Source organism: Aulonocara sp. 'chitande type north' Nkhata Bay, linkage group LG6 (genome assembly GCF_057382095.1).
Source record: "Aulonocara sp. 'chitande type north' Nkhata Bay isolate Kocher_YH1m ecotype deep benthic linkage group LG6, A_spYH_male_GT1.1, whole genome shotgun sequence".
Classification (NCBI taxonomy): domain Eukaryota; kingdom Metazoa; phylum Chordata; class Actinopteri; order Cichliformes; family Cichlidae; genus Aulonocara; species Aulonocara sp. 'chitande type north' Nkhata Bay.
The window spans coordinates 19,434,170-19,453,760 of NC_141349.1; the positions used below are offsets into that span (position 1 = coordinate 19,434,170).

General features: G+C 42.2%; 1 protein-coding gene across 1 annotated transcript in view; it reads left to right on the forward strand.

Moving 5' to 3' along the window:
* The first annotated feature begins 5,052 nt into the window (after positions 1-5,052).
* The window catches only part of frem3 (Fras1 related extracellular matrix 3), a 32,052-nt gene continuing 17,513 nt past the window's right edge, over positions 5,053-19,591 (forward strand). Inside the window, exons 1-2 of the mRNA XM_086295422.1 lie at positions 5,053-10,069; positions 10,907-10,996. Of these exons, the coding sequence (XP_086151548.1) occupies positions 5,053-10,069; positions 10,907-10,996 (5,107 nt within the window). The remainder of the gene's footprint in view (positions 10,070-10,906; positions 10,997-19,591) is intronic.

The following is a 19,591-nucleotide window of genomic DNA, read 5'->3' on the forward strand; positions in this document are numbered from 1 at the left end:
TTTCAGCTCATCGCTAATAGACTGGCCTATATTTATGTTTCCTGTCTAAATTCATGAGGCACATAATATTCTTATAATTTCCATCTACAGCAATGAGCTGCCCAGTGTTTGGGGCCGATCCAGCTGCTATATCCAGCCTGTTTCCATGGGCTTCCGCTCCCCTTTAATGACAAATGACAGCATCAGCCTATATCAATCTGCCCCACAGGATGCTTTAATCCGCCATTAAGCAGATGAAATGTTGCACTGAGCCCGCAGAGCAGCAGTGACGGCAGGAGCGGTTCTAAAATTCGTATGCACGCCCCTCCGGCCTGACCGCAGTCATGGACACCCTGCGTCAAACCACCCAGTGCAGCAAAACACAAACCTCTTCCTCCTCGGAACTGGATCCAAAGGTCTCAGTTATCCCCTATTTATACGCAGTGTATATTTACAACGGGCTGGATGATTAGGATGCTAGCGAGTAGCGCAAGAGCAAAGAGAATGTGGGGGAAATCTTCCTCGGCTATTCTGAGGAGACAAGGGGTTTATCAGGGGTGAGCCACCTCTCTGATGTCAAAGCTTGTTTTCAAAGAATCTGTCAGAGCTCCTTTACCAAGGTGCTTATCACCTCCTGCAGCTGATCCCTAACAGCTTTTTCTTTTATAACTTCTACATAATCAGATAATTTATGTGAGGCTGAGATCTAGACTGCAAAAGACACCAGGGAGAGAGAAAAGAAGAGAGTCGGTTACACTGAATCAGTGCACAAACAGCAAGAGCGTCATTCACAAATCTATGTGTAACCATAGTTTTTAAAACCACCCACGTTGAGATGTTCAGGACTCAACATCCTTGATCTTTCTTTCATCTATGTGAGATGAGAAGGTGGAAGGTTTTCCAACGTCTGTGTTCGTGTGGAGCAGTTAGATCTGCAGCAACAGTGTGATGTGATCAAGTCAGAGTCTGTGCCACGAAGAAATTAGGCAGCTTTGACGGGAAAAGGTGGTTCATGCAGGTAGTAGCTTAATAAAGCCTGGTGAGTGTATGCTTGTATGCCAAGAGATGAGGAGAGAACCACGAGGCACAACCGCAATCTGATTCAGAACTAAATATACGGTTGGACAGGATGCAGCACACGATCGTCACCCACATAGCTGTCCTCAAACAGGAGCCTTGAATTATGCCAGAAAATCCAAAATGTGAAACAAATGATGCAGCAAAATGTGATGTGATGTTTATAATAATGTACTGAGATATCCAGTGTTTCTGAATATCTTCATACATCAGGTATTCTGGTAACTCTACAGACACTTACACATCAAAAGCTGGAGAGAGCTGTTTCATCTACTTTAAAAATAGTTGAGATGTTCATGCCTGAAAAGAGTTGCGGGCACGCTGAGAATCTGAAGAATGAGCACTAAAACTTTCAGCTTTCAAAAAAGCAAAACACCCATTAAGGCTTATGTCAGCGTGTTAAGCTGTGGAATGTTAAACTAGTTCCAGTTTACTAAGTCGCTTTCTTGACCCATTTTTTAAAACACTTCCCATCTTTCTTTCTTTTTTTAAAATCAAAGACAAACGCAGGCGAGGTTGATGCCAAATAAAAAGTTACATAAATTTAAAAAAGAAATTCCCTACAGTTGTCAGACCTGTTGCAGTGTCTGGTGGTTCTCACACAAATGAACAAATAAATAAATAAATAACTTGGGATCATCATACAAAACAAAAAACAAAATCCCAGCACTGCTATCACCTCCAGCTTCTGTGTACGGTGATTTTGTCAGCTATAAAATCACACACAGTCACCTCTTAACTGGATTACCATTGGAGCCAAGAAAACAGCATGCTATGATTTACTCGTGAAAGTGGCTCCTTTGACACTTTCCTCATGTTTAAGTCAGCCATGCTTAATGCTTATAATTATGTTTAGAGGGAAGAACGCAAAAAGGAGACACTTTTAAGTGTAAATCATGGTACGTGACACAAATTTAAAGTCAAGACATGAAAGACAAAATCATTTATTCATATATTTCATGTGAATCCATCCATTACTCCTTTGACTTAAAACCAAAAACGCCCTCCTCACGGTGGTGCTAGAGGGTTAGTCCGCAGAAGAAGATCTATCCTTTTCCCGGGGACCTTGAGCGTCTGCACAAACTTCCAAGGCAATCCTTCCAATAGTTGCTGAAGAGGTGTTTCATTGTGAACCAGCGAGCTAACAATGTGAGCCCTGGAGCGTGACTAAAACGAGGGGGTAAAGTCAACAGTTTGTGCTGAGAGCATGTCAAACTGTGAAACGTGTTTACTAAAGAGCTTTGCATTCCCTGTTCTCTGAACATGATGACGCAGACCAGGAATTGTGGGAAACTGAGGAAAATAATCAGCAAATCCTGGATTTTGCCACCGTTGCTGTTAGGGATAAAAGGACGAGTGCTTTGTTTTCCATTTATCACGATGTCATTAGTGCTGCTGTCATCACAGGCTTCCCCCTGGATGAAGAGATGATCCTGGGCACCAGAGGCTGGCATCACACCAGCTTCATTCTCTGTTTATCTTAGACACTTATTAAAAGCATGTCGTGTCTTTAATGTCTAATTTGGAGAAATGCAAGTTAACCAGTTAACCAGCTCGACAGACACCTTAAGCAGCTGTCATCGGGTGATTTATACACGCCTGTTTCATCAGTCATGCTTCCAGCCCAGCAATCAATATCAGGCTTTTCTAACTATCTGAATGGGAAGTTCTTGTTTTTAAGTCTTCACTTTTTTCCTCACTATGGGAGGAACGTGGAGAGTAACAGAATATAAAAAGCTTACTGTGTTTGTTTCTATAGTTACACCATTTGGTGCATGTCCCATTTTTATTCTTGTCCGGTCAAGCGAGGAGGGCAAGATTTATTTAGAGGATGCAATGAAAAGTGTGATACAGAATGCTGGGATGCTTATGGCATCTCTGCTATTTGACCCACACTTAGAGGAAGGTTGCTGAGTGGTTCACAGCGTTGTCCTAAAAGCTTTACCGCCACCGATAAAGAAGCAGCACTTTCACTGAATAATAATTCTAGCAGCTCTGAAGGTTCATTTTTCACTATATTGAAGCATAAATTGCACTGAAGTGCCCTACCTAGCAACAAATTCTTCCATACAAGCAACTCATTATCAGTCCATAACTGGATAAATTTACTGGTGTGTTAAACTATTTAAAAAGAAGATTTTTCCTAGTACGTAGAAATGTCACAGTCAGCGGTTACAATAAAACGAAACTCAAACATTTCCAGCGTTGCAGCTGGAAGGAAAGTGTGAAAATGCTCCAGCGCTGCACATGGATCACTTCGTCAAGTGTCAGGCTCAACTTAAAAGATGACCCATAAAAGGCTACTAGGTATTTTTATCTTAACATGACCTTGTGTAGCATACTGAATACACATTCTCACATTCTCGCTGCATCCAGTGTGAGTGCTCGATGTGTCCACGCTCTGCTTTGTCACTGCAGAAAAAGAACGTCAAATTTTCTTCACCTGCTTATTCTGCTGAAACTTTCTTTTGCGCACTCAGTTTGCCGAACAACAGTGTTCGGTTGCATGAAATATGCAGATGCTGTAATCACAGACGAGGGGACTTTCCCTCATTTGAATCTTATTTAACCTCAAAACACGCAGCCATTGCTTGCAGAGATTCGGTTATTACAAGCGCTTGCTCAGCAACTAAACTTTATGAGAAATGAAGCCAGAGATGTCCCGTGCTATATTTATGCGGCGTATTATATATTTATTTCCATCACAGGTGGCTTAGGTGGCATATTTTCAGCTGTATAATGTTTTTTCTGTGTGTGTGTGTGTGTGTGTGTGTGTGTGTGTGTGTGTGTGTGTGTGTGTGTGTGTGTGTGTGTGTGTGTGTGTGTGTGTGTGTGTGTGTGTGTGTGTGAGACCAAACAGTTTCCAACACCTGTTGTGCCAGCTGATGCCAGGTTATTGTCCCCATGTTTGGAACAAATGGCCCCTCCGGAGCCGAAAGTTGCCTGAACTTAGAGGCCCTTAACTCTAGAAGAGAACAGAAATATCTCCACACGTCATCATTCTGCACAGACACGCCTTTGGTTGAGATACTAAACTTTATTCTTCTGATACTCTAAGAATCCTGTTCAGTGTCTGAATCCCTGCTGACTGGCTCATCTTTGATATAATGATAGTTTGTTTGGGCATATTACATTGCCTTCTCTTAGTCCGCCCTCCATGGTAATATAAGGGATTGGTTGATAGGATAGGTTACACCCTTAATAATGAAGTTGCGTGTGATATCACACAGGTCAGTGATCAAACATCAGAAGACACTGTTCATTTTAAAGTAACTAAAAACAAATCGATTAAATAGCTAAAGAATCATTTTATCGCTGGGTAAAGGCTTTATTACTGTTTTTCTACTATTTCTTAGCTTTAACCCTTTTACAGGGAACATTAACTGGGTTGCATTCTGACACATTTGCATGTTCACACTTGTGTCTAAAAGAAAAAACTTGGAGGAACAAGATATCAAATTATATTCAGTTGATTTTTTAATTAAATGTATTTATAAAATGATGCATCATATGAAAAAACATGGATATCTATCTATAGTACATCACATTTCCTAACCTATACAGTATAGTGTCAGGGGTTTTAACTGTACAGATTCCATATAATCAAATAAGACTTGTTTTTTTGAATAGGATTTTATCCTCCAACCCCCACCCCAACACCCTTTTTTTAGTGAGAGAAGAGGAGAAGGGTAGGTGTTGTTTGGGGCAATCTTGTCCAATGGTCTTTCTTAAATTAGCTTTGGGGGCTGGAGGCTCCCCTCCCTGCACTGACAGAAGGAGGAGCCTGTGCAAGTCACAGACTACTGTTTCATTCACCTGCACAGCCCTGCAGCATTCACCACACTTGGGTCTGTGCAGCCACACAAGAAACACACAGAGGAGATTCCAGCCGGCCCAAAGTTTCTTTTTTTATGCTTTTTTTCTCACTTAAGAAGCATCAGCCTCCTGCTGCTGCTCACTTGTTTTAACTAAATTACAAGGCAACTAGCAGCAGACATGGCTGCTTGTCTGCAAAGTTGCAAACTTTGTAAAAAGAGTTGCCTTCTTTTGGCTTTTTCTCTCAGCTTCTGTTTTGCCTCAGTATGTGCAGGGCCTTTTGATTCAGCTCACCTCTATCACCGCAGGGCCGGACCTAATGAAGATGATATCATTGTTGCTAACAATGGGATCAGAGTGCCTTTTGGGCGGTCCGTGTTTCTGGACCCTGTGAATGACCTGGTAACAGAAGTGCAGCCCGGTGACCGCTGCCAAATCACAGTCCTGGACAATGATCCACTGGCCCAGAAGCCTGGGATGCTAACCCCTAAAAAGTTTCCCTGTTCATTTGGATCTGAAGAAGTGAAATACACGCATTTTGGATCAAGGAGCCCCAGTAAGGATCGTGTGAAGCTGCAGCTTCGTTATGACTCTCACACAGACACAGTCATTGTCCCCTTCATGTTGGAAGTAGAGGTTGTTTTCCAGCAGCTTGAGATCCTCACCAGGAATATGCCCCTTAATGTTGAAAAGCTCAATGGAGAGAGCAATCCTATTGACAAAAAGGGCCTGGAGTTTTCCTATGAGGATGGTGTCACACAGTGTAAGATCAGCACTCTGGTCGGCGCTGGAGGTCTTCCCAGGTATGGCACTCTTTTGAACAACCCTTCCAATGGCCAAATGGTTGACTGTGATGAGTTTGTGAAGCAGGGTATTCGCTACAAGCACACGGCTAAAACCAACTCACCAAACAGAGACTATATTCCAATGATGGTAGAGCTGCAGGATAACGAAGGAAACATGATAATGCAAGAGCATTTCCAAATGATGGTTAGAATCAGAGAAGGTGCAGAGAACACTGCTCCCAAACCCAGCTTTGTAGCTATGATGATGATGGAGGTTGATCAGTTTGTGATGACAGCTATTACAAGTGACATGCTGTCGGCTGAAGATGTCGAATCTCACCCAGATGACTTAATCTTCAACATCACGTCTCCGCTGAACCCTCAGCAGGGTTATATCATCAGCACAGATGATCAGAACCTGCCTATCACCTCCTTCTATCACAGGGACATCAAAGAGCTTAAAATAGCCTATAAGCCACCCTCAGATGACTCAGAACAAGAGAGGATTTTTCAGCTAGAGTTTGAAATTGTAGACACCGATGGTGCAGTGTCAGATCCATTTGCTTTTATGATTGTGGTAAAGCCTATGAATACACTGGCTCCTGTTGCAACCAAAAATACAGGGCAGCTATTGTTTGAAGGGCAATCTCGAGCTCTCTCCAGCTCTCAGAATTTAGAGATTAGCGATGAGGATAACCTGGAAGACGTGAGAATCACAGTCATCGATGGTTTAAAGCACGGAGACCTTACCATGCTCGGCACACGCAGGAAGTTCTTTACACCTGCCGATCTAGACGCTGGCATTGTTGCGTACCAGCATGACGGCAGCGACACCTATAGCGACAACATTATTTTTAGAATGACTGACGGCAGTAATGAAGTGGAATTTTTGTTCCCCATCACCATTGTCCCCACTGATGACGAGCCCCCTATTATTAATGCAAACACTGGCTTGGTGTTGTTCAAGAATGAAATCATGCAGATCTCTCCATTCATCCTAAGTGCAACAGACATCGATTCAGAAGACTCCACTATTAAGTTTGTCGTGGAGGCACCATACTCCACCATAGGGCAACTCCTGCTTAGGCAAGCAGAGCTACCGTCTGACCCATCTCTGTGGAAGTTCAGCGAGACAGATGAGATGTTTGAGCAGGTGGTGACTGAGTGGCTTCAGCAGGACATTCTGGATGGAAAGCTGTTCTATCGTCACATCGGGCCCCACAGCACCACCACTGTAACCGATCACTTTGTATTCCGGGTCCAGGACGATAACGATCCTCCCAATCAATCAGGCGAGCACACGTTCACTATCAAAATCCATCCCGTTGATGACCTTGCCCCAGAGCTTTTCCCAGGCACCACCCTTCACATGACAGTGCAGGAATATGAGCTCACATACTTTAGGAAGAAATTCTTGTGTTATACTGATCTTGATTCAGATGACAGAGATTTGAAGTACACCATCACTAAGCCCCCGACTGACACAGATGAGAACAATCCAGCCCTCTTGGGTGAAATTGTACTGACTGACAGCCCTGACACTGTAATTACAGAGTTTACACAAGCCCAGGTTAATCACCACAAAGTAGCTTATAAGCCCCCAGACCAGGAATTGGGCATCACTCCAAAAGTGGCTCAGTTCACATTCACTGTGGAAGACACAGCTGGCAACACAGCAGATGGACTGTTCACCATTTTCCTACAGCCGGTTGACAACAAACCTCCACTTATCACCAACACAGGATTCACTGTTTTGGAAAGAGGTACATATGTCATTACCAGGAAGGAGCTGCACGCCACTGACACGGATACAGATGACGACAATATCATCTTCACGGTGACCCAGATTCCCCAGTATGGGCAGCTGCAGTATTTGGGGATTGATATGTCAAATGGCGAAACATTTGTGCTCGAAGACATCACAACCGGTCGTCTAACTTACATGCACGGAGGAAAAGAATCTCTCACTGATGTCATCAAGCTCTCTGTAAGTGATGGTTTCCATGAGGTACCAATTGCCATCAGGATCACAATCGAGCCAGTTGATGACAAAAGGCCCACGATTATGCTCCCACCCGGCCTGCTCGGAGCCTCCATAGATGTACTGGAGAATGGAGCCACGGAGATTACAAGTAACGTCATTCAGGGCCACGATGAAGATACAGATGACCTCATGCTCACTTTTATTGTTGAAGAACCTCCGAGACTGGGTGAAATCCTGGTTAATGGTGCTCCTGCTGAGAGATTCACTCAGGAGGACATAATTAACGGGGTGGTTGTGTATGCTCACACATCTGGTGAAATAGGGCCGACCAAAGAGCACGACTCCTTCAATCTTACTTTGTCTGACATGTCAGAGCAGTGGGTCGTTGGTGGCAACAAGATCCAAGGTGTGACAGTCCATGTGACAATCCTTCCTGTTGACAGCATCCCACCTGTTGTCAGCGTCGGCGAGCAGTTTATAGTAGTGGAAGGGGAGAAGAACGTCATTACTCTGGAGCAAATTCATGCCGAGGATGTTGACACCAACAGCGAGGATATCTTGTGTACCATCATTGTCCAACCAACTTCTGGTTATGTGGAGAACATCTCACCTGCAGCAGGCTCAGAGAAATCAAGAGCTGGGACGGCCATCACCGCATTCGCCATTAAAGAAATTTCCCTTGGCCACATCTACTATGTCCAAAGCATCCACAAAGGGGTTGAACCTGTGGAAGATCGTTTCACGTTCCGCTGCTCAGATGGTATTAACTTCTCTGAGCGCCACTTCTTCCCCATAGTCATCATTCCAGCCAATGATGAGAAGCCTGAGATTTTTGTCCGTGAGTTTGTGGTAATGGAGGGAATGAGTCTGGTCATTGACTCCCCAATTCTGAACGCAGCTGATGCTGACATCCCCAAGAATGAGCTGGACTTTGAGATCATCAAACCACCCAAGCATGGGACAATTGTTCAGCAGCTCAGCACTGGCACCATCCCTGTGGAGAAGTTCAACTTGGAGCAGCTCATAGAGGCATCCAACATTGTCTATGAACATGATGACTCTGAAACCAAGGAAGACAGCTTTGAAATCAGACTATCTGATGGAAAACACAAAGTGGAAAAAACAGTTCCTATCGTGGTCATTCCTGTTGATGATGAGACACCAAGAATGGCCATTAACGATGGCCTCGATGTGGAGATCGGAGAAACAAAAGTGATTAGCAACAGCGTTTTAAAGGCAACAGATCTTGACTCCGAAGACAAGGAATTAACTTATGTTGCGCGATACGGCCCTGGCCAAGGCTACCTGCAGCGTATCAGCAAATTTGGAGACGTTTTAGGAAATATCACCCTGGGAATGAATTTCACACAAGATGAAATTGACAGACAACTCATTCAGTATGTGCACACAGGCCAGGAAGGAATCCGTGACCTGCTGAAATTTGACGTCACAGATGGTATAAATCCACTTATTGACCGTTACTTTTACATCAGCATTGGAAGCATTGATATGGTTTTTCCAGATGTTGTTAACAAAGGTGTGACTCTCAAAGAAGGTGGAAAAGTAACTCTCACCACTGACCTCCTCAGCACCTCTGACATCAACAGCCCTGATGAATACCTCAGTTTTAGCATCACGAGAGCGCCTAGTAGAGGGCACTTAGAGTGCACTGACCTCCCAGGTGTTCCTATTTCCACCTTCACCCAGTTGCAGCTTGCTGGCAACAAGATCTACTACATCCACACCTCTGATGATGAAATTAAAATGGACAGCTTCGAGTTTGAGGTGACAGACGGCTACAATCCCGTCTTCCGAACCTTCAGAGTGTCCATCACCGATGTGGATAATAAGAAACCTGTCTTAACCATAACGAGGCTACTTGTGGAGGAGGGCGAATCCAAACTCATCACACCTTTTGAACTTACTGCTGAAGACCGGGACACTCCAGACCACCTGCTGCGCTTTATAATCACGCAAGTGCCAGTACACGGTTTGCTGCTTTTCAACAACACCCAGCCAATTACGACTTTTACCAAGCAGGACCTGAACGAGAACCTTATCAGCTATAAGCACGATGGCACTGAGACCAGTGAAGACAGCTTCTCTTTCACTGTCACCGATGGCACTCACACCGACTTTTACGTTTTCCCTAACACTGACTATGAGACACGCAAACCCCAAATGATGACTATTCACATCAATACGGTGGATAACGGTGTCCCCCAGATTTTGGTAAATAAGGCTGCCGCTTCACTGAAAGTCCTCCCAACTGGACACCTGGGCTTTGTGATCACCAGCAAGGTCCTTCGATCAGAGGACCGGGACAGTCCCCAGAAGGTGTTGAAGTACACGGTGTCCGAGGCTCCACTGCACGGCTTCATCATGAATACCGCCGTGGGCAATGACAGCATCAAGACATTCACACAAGGTAAGATGATGTCACATTTTTAAACCTTGTAACAACGTTTTTCAAAGGTAAGATTTACTCATCAGTGTTTTAGAGTTAATATTGGATTAGAGTGGATGTTTTGTGTGGCACAAAGGAAAGAATTGTTCTGAATTCATGATGCCAACAGCTTTGAGTTAGTATAAAGTTGACAGAACACCAGATATTCTCCCAGGATTTATTACAAAGACTTGTTTTTATAGAATTTAATAAGATGCATAGAAGCACAAATCCAAATCCTGAATGTGTAAAACAGAAAGACAGCTTTTTATAACCGGTGAAAAAGCAAAGAATAAAAAATATTCAAATAAATAATATTCAGTTAAAACCAGTTGGCTGCATTCTTATACTAATATAATGATGCTTAACTGGTTACTACAGACCCCATAAAACAATTTTAACCTCCTAGGACCTGGCGTCCACATATGTGGACATCAAATTTTGGGTTGTCTAGACCAAAATACAAAATTTTGCTCTACAAGGGCCTGATTTCCACTTATGAGGACGTTATGCTGCCACTGTTCTGTCAAAATTTTCAAGCTAATGTCCTCATATGTGGATCTCATTTTTCTCAGAAACAAAAATCAGGGAAAAAAGTCACGTAACTCTTTGTTTTTACATTCATCAGGTCCCAATCAGCCCAAATGGTAAAGACAAATTAAAATTGCATGCCCTGAAAGGGTTCAGGTCTTAGGAGATTAAATATATCTTTGTAAACTATATTTTCTGACTTTGTATTTATACAACCTTATAAAAGTGGTTTAGTCATCACAGTTATCATTTTAGCTAATTGTTTCTCCATATTTTTTATGCAAACAGCTGATATCAATGACATGAAGATCTGTTATGTGCTGTTGGATGGGAGCAACGCCACCAGTGATATCTTCTACTTCATAGTTGAAGACAACGGTAGGACCCCTCTGATATTTAACGTGCAGTGGCTTCAAGCCACTTTGAGTTTGACTTTTAATGGCTGCTTAAAATTTAAACTTCTTGCTCTCTGTCGGTCACCTAAGTGTTTGCATCACAAAGGCTTAAAGCAGTTGGCCATGACTGACACCCAGTACCGAGGCGCCGCCTCTGTTCGCCCCACTGGAAAGGGCAGCAGGTTTAAAGGACAGGGGTCAAAGGGGACTTAAGTCAAACACTGAATGTGGGTTAGTAAAAGTAAAAGACTACCACATGCTCTCAACTGTATTGTTATTGAACAATAGGGTCCTATACTTTGGGGCGCTTCTCTGGGCTTTCAAACGCCACCTTTCATCATCTGCCTGAAGTGACACAGTGAAATGTGCATAGGTATGCTGATATATCTGGTTCCTCTTACAGCAAGTCTCACAAACATCTTCTTTTATCTTTCTAAGTATCCACTATTCAATGACATGACTTGTGAAATAAAATCTGCAGAATATTTTGACATTATGAAGATTTTCAAATTAAAAGATTCTTAAATTTCTTTTTAATAAATAACCAACTTTATCCAAAATATAAGAACTTCATATTTTTTGTTAGCTCAATTTCTTTCTCTCTCTGTTTTTACTCGCTTACTCTGACATAACATTGAAGCACTGAGGCTTTCTGTAACACTGCCTTACTATTAAAACATTATTTATATCCACCCCAAGCATAATGCGACAATCTGACAGCCGACATCGGTTACCCTAAAGAATTCTCTTAAATGAATCGGATATGCATGGTATATGATGGGTCAGGGTATAATAAAATCACTCGTTGCCTTGTCACATTCACCTCTAACAGCATTACATATTTATAGCAAATGCAAAGCGATAAAATGCAGCAGGTGGGTTTTACTATTTTAGCATTGGCTGTAAAATATGAAACAAGATTTAGAAAGGCAATCAATGCTGAAGGGAAAGTTTAGTCTATAATTATGCTGTTTGGAGGGACATGCTCCACCTCCTAACACCACCATCACACCCATTGAGAAAAAGGAGGACGTGAGTTTGTCTGTTTTTAGTTTAGCTTCGCCTTAATGCCTCCGTATTAACTCTTACCCTCAGACTGTGAGTGATATATTTATTTTTAATGAGAATCAGTAGCACTGACATTAATCAACATAGATTAGATAAAAGTGCCTTAATCCTATAATCTTCATTTAGGCCAACATTTTTCCACATGTGGTTTAATAAGATGCCTAAAGCTAAGAATTTCTGTCTTTAAGTGTGGGTTTTACCACAGGAAGGGAACACAAGGGCTTCAATTAGCTCAGCGCTCCCTTTTCTGTTTGCTTACACACTTTATTTAAGCTTCCAGCCAACTCAGCTGAACCAGGTGCAGTGGAGCTTATACTGGGACGTAAAACCAGACCTTGTTTCTACATGACCACGGCTGACACGTGTGGCAGCGCCACATCATCTGTGTGATGAACTGCATCTGTATCACTGCACTTAATGGATACACTTATCAGTAAAATCATCACCATACATATACATAACTACACACACAAATACAAAGACACGTCCAGGAAAAGATCAAAGAGATAATACATGAGAGCGAGTCGAGCCAGCTGGTGGCCCGCTAATGTGAAGTGTTGAAGAGGTGACCCCTGAGGGATGTGGCTTTATCCTGGACATGTAGGGGCATGTGAGTGGAGAGCACAGTGATGGTCAGGCTCTCTGATAACAAATCTCAGTGGGTGAGCTGCTTGTGTGAGAACCGATGGTGGGTCAGTAGAGATTAGCACCCAAGATAATCCATTTTTCACTGGCCTCAGGGAACAAACTTTTGTACTTAAAAAGAAAATCCAAATGCGACTTCATTAACCTAACCTAAGGTTAAATAGAAATATGTGCTTAAACACCACAAAAACACTATTAAACTTCTTTATAATGAATTCTTATCTAATCAAAGTAGTTCTAGATCCAGACACATCCTTTCAAAATCAGTGGGTTTTAAACCTCCTTTGTAAACTCCAGTAATTCTTAATCCTGAATCGAGTGTAAACATACCACTTCTAAACCTAGTAAGTTTTACACAAATACACACAATCTGAATGTGGCCTCACGCTCCGGAAATACCCCTCAGATGCACTGATATGGGAAGCTCCCTAAGGGTCTTAGCAGCCTTTAAAAGATACCTGCCACTACATGCGCTCCAGTGATGCTTCTTCACGAGCAGGTCAAGAATACACACTCGGATAATTAACATATCCTCATGTGGAACTGAAGCAGTTTGGCATTCCTCTATAAGCCCTGCAGGCTCAAATGTTGCAAGCATACATGTACATATGTAACTTCGAGTCCGTGTATCTGCTGATACAGAAAATTAAGATCTTAATCAAACATAAACCAATGATGTGCAGACCAGTGACATTGTGTGTGTGGGTATGTGTGTGTATGTGTGGCCAGGCAAAGCGGAAGTATGGCTCTTGTAAGAGCATGTGTGTCAGTAAGTTGGGTAAGTTACTTTAAAAAAGTAATTAATTACTAATTACTTAGTCAATATTGTATTTAAACTACTTATCTAATTACTGTGTCAGAAAAGTAACTTAATTACTAAATAAGTAATTTAACTAAATACTTCTTAAAATCCCTATAAACCTTGAGTGGGCAAACAACAGAAATTAAACTTTCTAAATAATAAATACATTTTTTTAAAGACGGAGACTCTACAGTATGCAGCGGTAGCATCTCTTCCACAATGCAGCCTGCAATCACTTTTTTAAGCTCACCTTCAGATGCTTTCTGTGCTGCTGAAGTAAAATCGAGTTTTGCCTGCTTAGCAGGAGCTGCCGCGGTGTTACCCATGGATGATGAACAAGGATCACTCAGAAGTGTTCGTCTATGCTCTTGTGTCAGGCGCTTCAGTAGATTACTCCTGCTATTAACAGCAGCCGATAGTTTTTTCTCCCCAGGACATAGCTTACATATTACTGTAATAATAAGTGATCCGACCAGTTACCATGTAAGTGAAGAGACGGGAATATGTCCATTTCAAAAAACAGCCACTCGCTTCAGCCGAGTCCGACATCTTCCGCTTTAGAATACGACTATAAAGCAAACTGGCGCGAAATGACGTACAGCTGCACTACAGCGATGTTAAAGCGGCAGAGTTTACTTCTACGTTTAGGAGACAAATTATTGAAATTAAATAATGATATTCAGCGAGTTTAATTATTTTACAATGTAACGCAAATACATTGTAAGTAACTGTAATTAAAATACCTAAAAATGAACAGTAATTTGTTACTCTACTTTTTCAGTGGAAAAGTAATTTAATTACAGTAACGCGTTACTTAGTAACGCATTAAACCCAACACTGGTCTTAGTAAGAAGTCAGGAGCAGACACTCGGTTTGATTTCAGGGGTCTCTGTGAGGATCAGTCATTAGCATAGAGTTAGCATAGCAGTCAGTTGTTAGAAAAAAAAACCCTCCTCTGTTGCTTAAAGTTTAAATCTACAGTGAAAAACATCTAAATTCTACATTTGATCTGCATTATCCGTACTATATGGTGCATAGTTTGTTTCTTTTTTTAATGTCTTGTGATTCCATTACAGTTTCTGCAGCCTCTGGTTCATTTGAGGTATTCTATACATGTTCATATCTGTATATTCACAAGAAAGCTATTATGTAACATTAAATACTTAAAGGTGTAACGGTTTTTCAAGTCATTGGTTTACTTTTACAGCACCTCACCTTGCTACAAGTTTAACAATAAGAAAGATTTTCTCAAATGCTGATTTGAGCAATAAAAATCTTTTAAAAACACGACAACGTCATCAGTACTGATTGTCCACACCACTGTCCAGCCTCACTGTCACTCTCCTTCTATGCATCTTCTGTGTTGTGGAAAGTTAAATAGGTGCAGAAAGTTGCTTTAAAGTCAGGTGGAGACTGGAGGCATAAAGAAAAATCTTTAATCACAAAATTTTGAATATCTTATAATTATTTGCCAGCAAATCCCGTCTAAAGTAGAAAGAAACCAGTATAATTATCATCTGCTACTGCGGTCATTTTAAAAAACTAATGGCTTCTTACTAAGTACTCAGAATACCAGACTTAACAGATCTGTGATGATGATCTTAGAAACAAACTAGGATTCAACTTGGGCCATCCTCACACCGTTTGCAAGCAGTAACTTGCACTCAAGTGACCAACTCTGGAATTTCTTACAGCCGTTCAAAGAGTGGGATACTGAAGCAGTAAATACCTGCTGTGACACAGCTCACATATATCCCCATCCATCAGGAATGGGTCCAGTGAGCCACGGGCTAAGAAAAGAAACCCTTTTGTGTCAGGCCTGTTAAACCTTGTAAATGTAAAGATTTTGGAGTGTTTTGGAACAATAATTTAAAAACAACAACAACAACAACAACAACAACAACAACAAAACAAACATTTCATTCTTCTTAATCTTTGGTGCAAGTCAAAGTGCACCCCAAACAGAAGACAAAAACCAAAGACAGAACAAATAGCTTTGCATTAAGATAAGGTTTTTTTTCTAGTTGCAACAATATAGTCTCCCAGTTCTGCAGGGGGATCATGGGCCCTGGTGAGTTGAGTGTTATGTGATCATTCAGAGCCGGGGAGAGGAATGCACTTCCTATGGGACTCCAGACTCCAGGGCCACAGACAGAGCAGGGCCTAGAAGTGAGGTGGTATCCCAGGCAGACAGGTGTGTACGTGAGAGTGGAGGCTCCAGAGGGATCCCCTTTCAAAGCCTGTGGTCACCCCACTCCCAGCTCTGCAGAAATCTAACCCAATCTCAGATAGCCCGATAACCCACAGATTTCCAGCGTAAGAGTTGCCCGCTCTGGAGGGGGCAGCTCCCCAGAGGGGTGCAATGATATCAAGCCAGAAGAGAAAAGGGGAAACTGAGGAAAAGGAACTTGAAATATTTTTAAAGGGGCAGCATTTTGGTCACATTTCTTCAGTACTGTAAGGGTACCCTGCTGCATGTGGACTGCAGGCTGGCTGACATGGACATGCTAAACCTCTGCTCCCTAACAGTGTTTTGGGATCTTACATGTCACTCGTGTCAACAGTCACCGGGAGATTTACTGGCTAATGGTGCCACTGTCAGGGCCCCCGCGGCTTAAAGAAGCTAAGGCCTCTCAGTCCTCCTCCACCGCACCCCGTCCTGTTCTCACTTACCCTCCTTCCCCTTTCCTCTTCTCTAAGAGCCCTTCAGGGTATTACTATTCTTTTTTCTTGTTTCTATCTCACGTTTCCCTCCGGCCCTTTCACTGAGCTCTGCTATTCCCTCACTCTTTGTCTCTATTTCTCTTTTTGTTCTTTATCTTGAGCCTTGATTTATGGCGACTGGTGGACTTCTGGGGTGCAGAGTTATGATGTATAGCTAGAGCGGTTATTCTTATCTGCTCCCACGTGGCAAAGCTGTCACTGAGTTACTCTGTGCCATGTTTTTTTTTTTTCAGCCGCACTAGTGACTTTGCTGCAGAGAAGGAAACACTGGTTTGTTGGATTGTTGGTTCACTGTGGTCTGAAGTGAAATGTCTCAACAGCTTTTGAATGGATTAGTTTTGGTACATTCATGACACACCAGGAAGAGTTTGAACTTCCTGGTTTCAGTCGAGGTGCCTCAAAAGATTAATCAGGTGCAGTTTTTCATAATTTTTTGACTCAGTTGTCTTAACCAGAGCCTCCTTATATTTCAGCATTACACCGGTAGCTGATGCTACACCTGATGCTACACCTGATGCTACACCTGATGCTAATTTTTCTGGTGCCACAAGGGACCATGTATGAACAACAGGGTGGAGGGAAATGATGTTCAATGCAGGGAAGCACTGACTGTATGTGCACGTTGCACCAATACGGGAAGCTGCTGATTAGTGCTAAGCAGCAGACCAATAAAGCGCTAAAAGTGTAGGTCACAAAGCAAGCCACATTATTTATCACATAATTGCGTAAATCAGCTAAATCACTAAAACCCCATATGCAATCAAGGTACGCCGTTCAATGTCATTCAGTCATTGTGATCAGACCGAACAGGCATTTAGTTAAAGAGACTGATTATGTATTAATACAATTTAAGTAGATATGTCCATGTCATCATAATAATGTTGGTCCACGATTAACATTGCAACTGACTAAGTCATGTTGTGTGAGCATTCGGTTAGCATTAGCAAAGAATTTGGTGAATGCTATTAAAAACAATCACTAGCAAACCAAAATCAATAGTGTTGTTTTGTTCATTATTTTTGCTTTTGAACTTTTTGCATGATTTGACATCTACATGTCAGTGCTGTCTAAGTTTGCTTGTTTTCGTTTTGTTGTCCCCGCCTACTGGCACACATGGGTCAAAGCTATTTTCAACTTCCTGCAGAGATGTCCTTAATGTCCTGAACAGATGCTGTGATGCAGACACTTCGATTCGTTGATTCATAGCACACACTGAAACTGAACGATTAAAGTCATCATTGCATCTAAGAAACCTAAATTTTAGATGAATCTTACCTGATCTCCTTTTTTGTCTGTTTACCCAGATGTTTGACATCCTCTAGATTTAACAGACCACACTTAAAGCCAGTGATATTAAATGCTGAGCATAGCTGGCAGGAATCTCACCAGTATTCATATGAACTGGATGATTGATGACGAAATGCAATAACGTGACGCTTGTCACTCAATGAGGATATTCTTAGAAGGTTGCTCTTCCTTGCATCATGCTGGTGAGCTTCATATTGACCTTCCTCTCAAGTGATACCTCCAGCCTGACCCACTGTACCACTGCATCTATGTATGGTTCCGGCAGTGCCGCTGTGTAAATATGAGCTGAGGGAGAATGCGCCGTTAAAGGACGCCTTTGCAGAGAAATTGTGAGGCTGCAATGTCCTGTAAATAAGCCATGATGTTGTGCTGAGTCATCCTGTTATTCTGTAACTGCTCTGTGTTTTCTGATGCACATTCTTAGTGCTTGTTAGGAGTTTGTGTCACTCGGCTCGTATAACAGAACACATTTCTTTAGCATTCGTTGCCGTCCAACTGGCATCAATCAAAGTGAAGCTAATTTATTAGATGGCTGCTAACAGGAAGGTTTGGAAATACATGGAGCCTATAAAACATTTCATCCCAGCAGAAATTATAATGATTGTCAGTTTAAAAAGCTAATGGAAATGTGAGCTTAGTGAGTCAGTCGCCGAGTGTATTGGATTTGATAGCCAGACTAATATAGCATGAGCGTCATAACAATTGCAATAAATCAAAAGAATTAATCATAAAGCACAGCAATCTGGCTCCTATGTTTGCAGCTACTTTTTGTGCGGGTCTTTCTATTTTGGGCAAAGCTAAACCATTTTCATTTATTTCTGAAGTGCTATGTGCACGCCTGGCATCCCGACTCTTGGCTTGCTCAGCCTCATGCCAGCGCCGGCCTCAGCGTCTGACAGCACGCACAAAAGAATTCAGAGAAATGTGGAGGCAGGCAGGCAGGGAGGCACGCCATGGCGGCAGATCTGGCCCACCCAGACTGCGGCCTGCTGTCCTTCTCAGTTGTTCATCCCCTTTTTGCGAACAAAGCCGACACAGGGAGGAAGGGGAACACAGAGGGGGAGGAGGTTTGTGGAGTACATCTGTCACTCTGCTACACATAATCTGGGAGTCTGGCGGGAAGGAAGGTTTTGTGAGACAGGGAGGGACAGACTGACAGACTAAGGGAGATCTTCGCTTTGATGTTCTTAGCCAGAAAACAGTAGTGCTGCTTTCTGCTCCTCCTGAGCATATATTATAACAGCAAATCACATTCTTCGTACTGTAGGAGTGAGGTGCAACGGAAAAAGGAAGATGTGAAACAGCCATTTCAAACAGCAGTGACAGCTGTTATTTTGGATAAAAAGATTATTAAAAACAACCGTGGATCACGCTGTGGATAACAAGTAGGCAATGCCAGATGTAACTCTGTGGTGGTGTCTCTTTATGATTGTAAATGCAATCATAAAGAGACACCACTATACGTCCCCAGAGCAGAGCTGTGAAACACACAGCACGACCGTTATTCGGCTGTGTAATGGGGCCTGTTGTTTTAAAAGTACAGGATTTGCATTTATTCACTTCTGCAGGTTATTTACTGTTGGAAAAATGAAAACGTAAAATGTAAAAATGAAGCTAGAATGTTTGTTGCTTATGATGGCAAACACATCATGTCAGCAGCAACATGTGTAGTGTGTTTCAGATAGTAATGTAATAAGATATAAAACATGTTACATTTGTCCCCAGCTTTCCCCATATATGTACAATTATATTTATATCTAGAAACAGTCACAGAGGTGTCGTAAAATGTAACTTTTCAGTGTCATTTGAATACTGTAGAAATATGTCGTTGCAATTTCGATGCTTGTTATTCAACAGCCTGTGAAATATCAGCCCAGCACACTTGGTCTGATTCATAAAAAGCCCTTTGTTTTACTCCTTGTAGTAATGCAGAAACCTAAAGCTGCCTGATTGCTTGGTGCCAAAACAATAGCAGTTTTTTGTCTTTGCTGTGTTCATTCAATAAGCCCTGATGAGAGACTCTGAATGAGC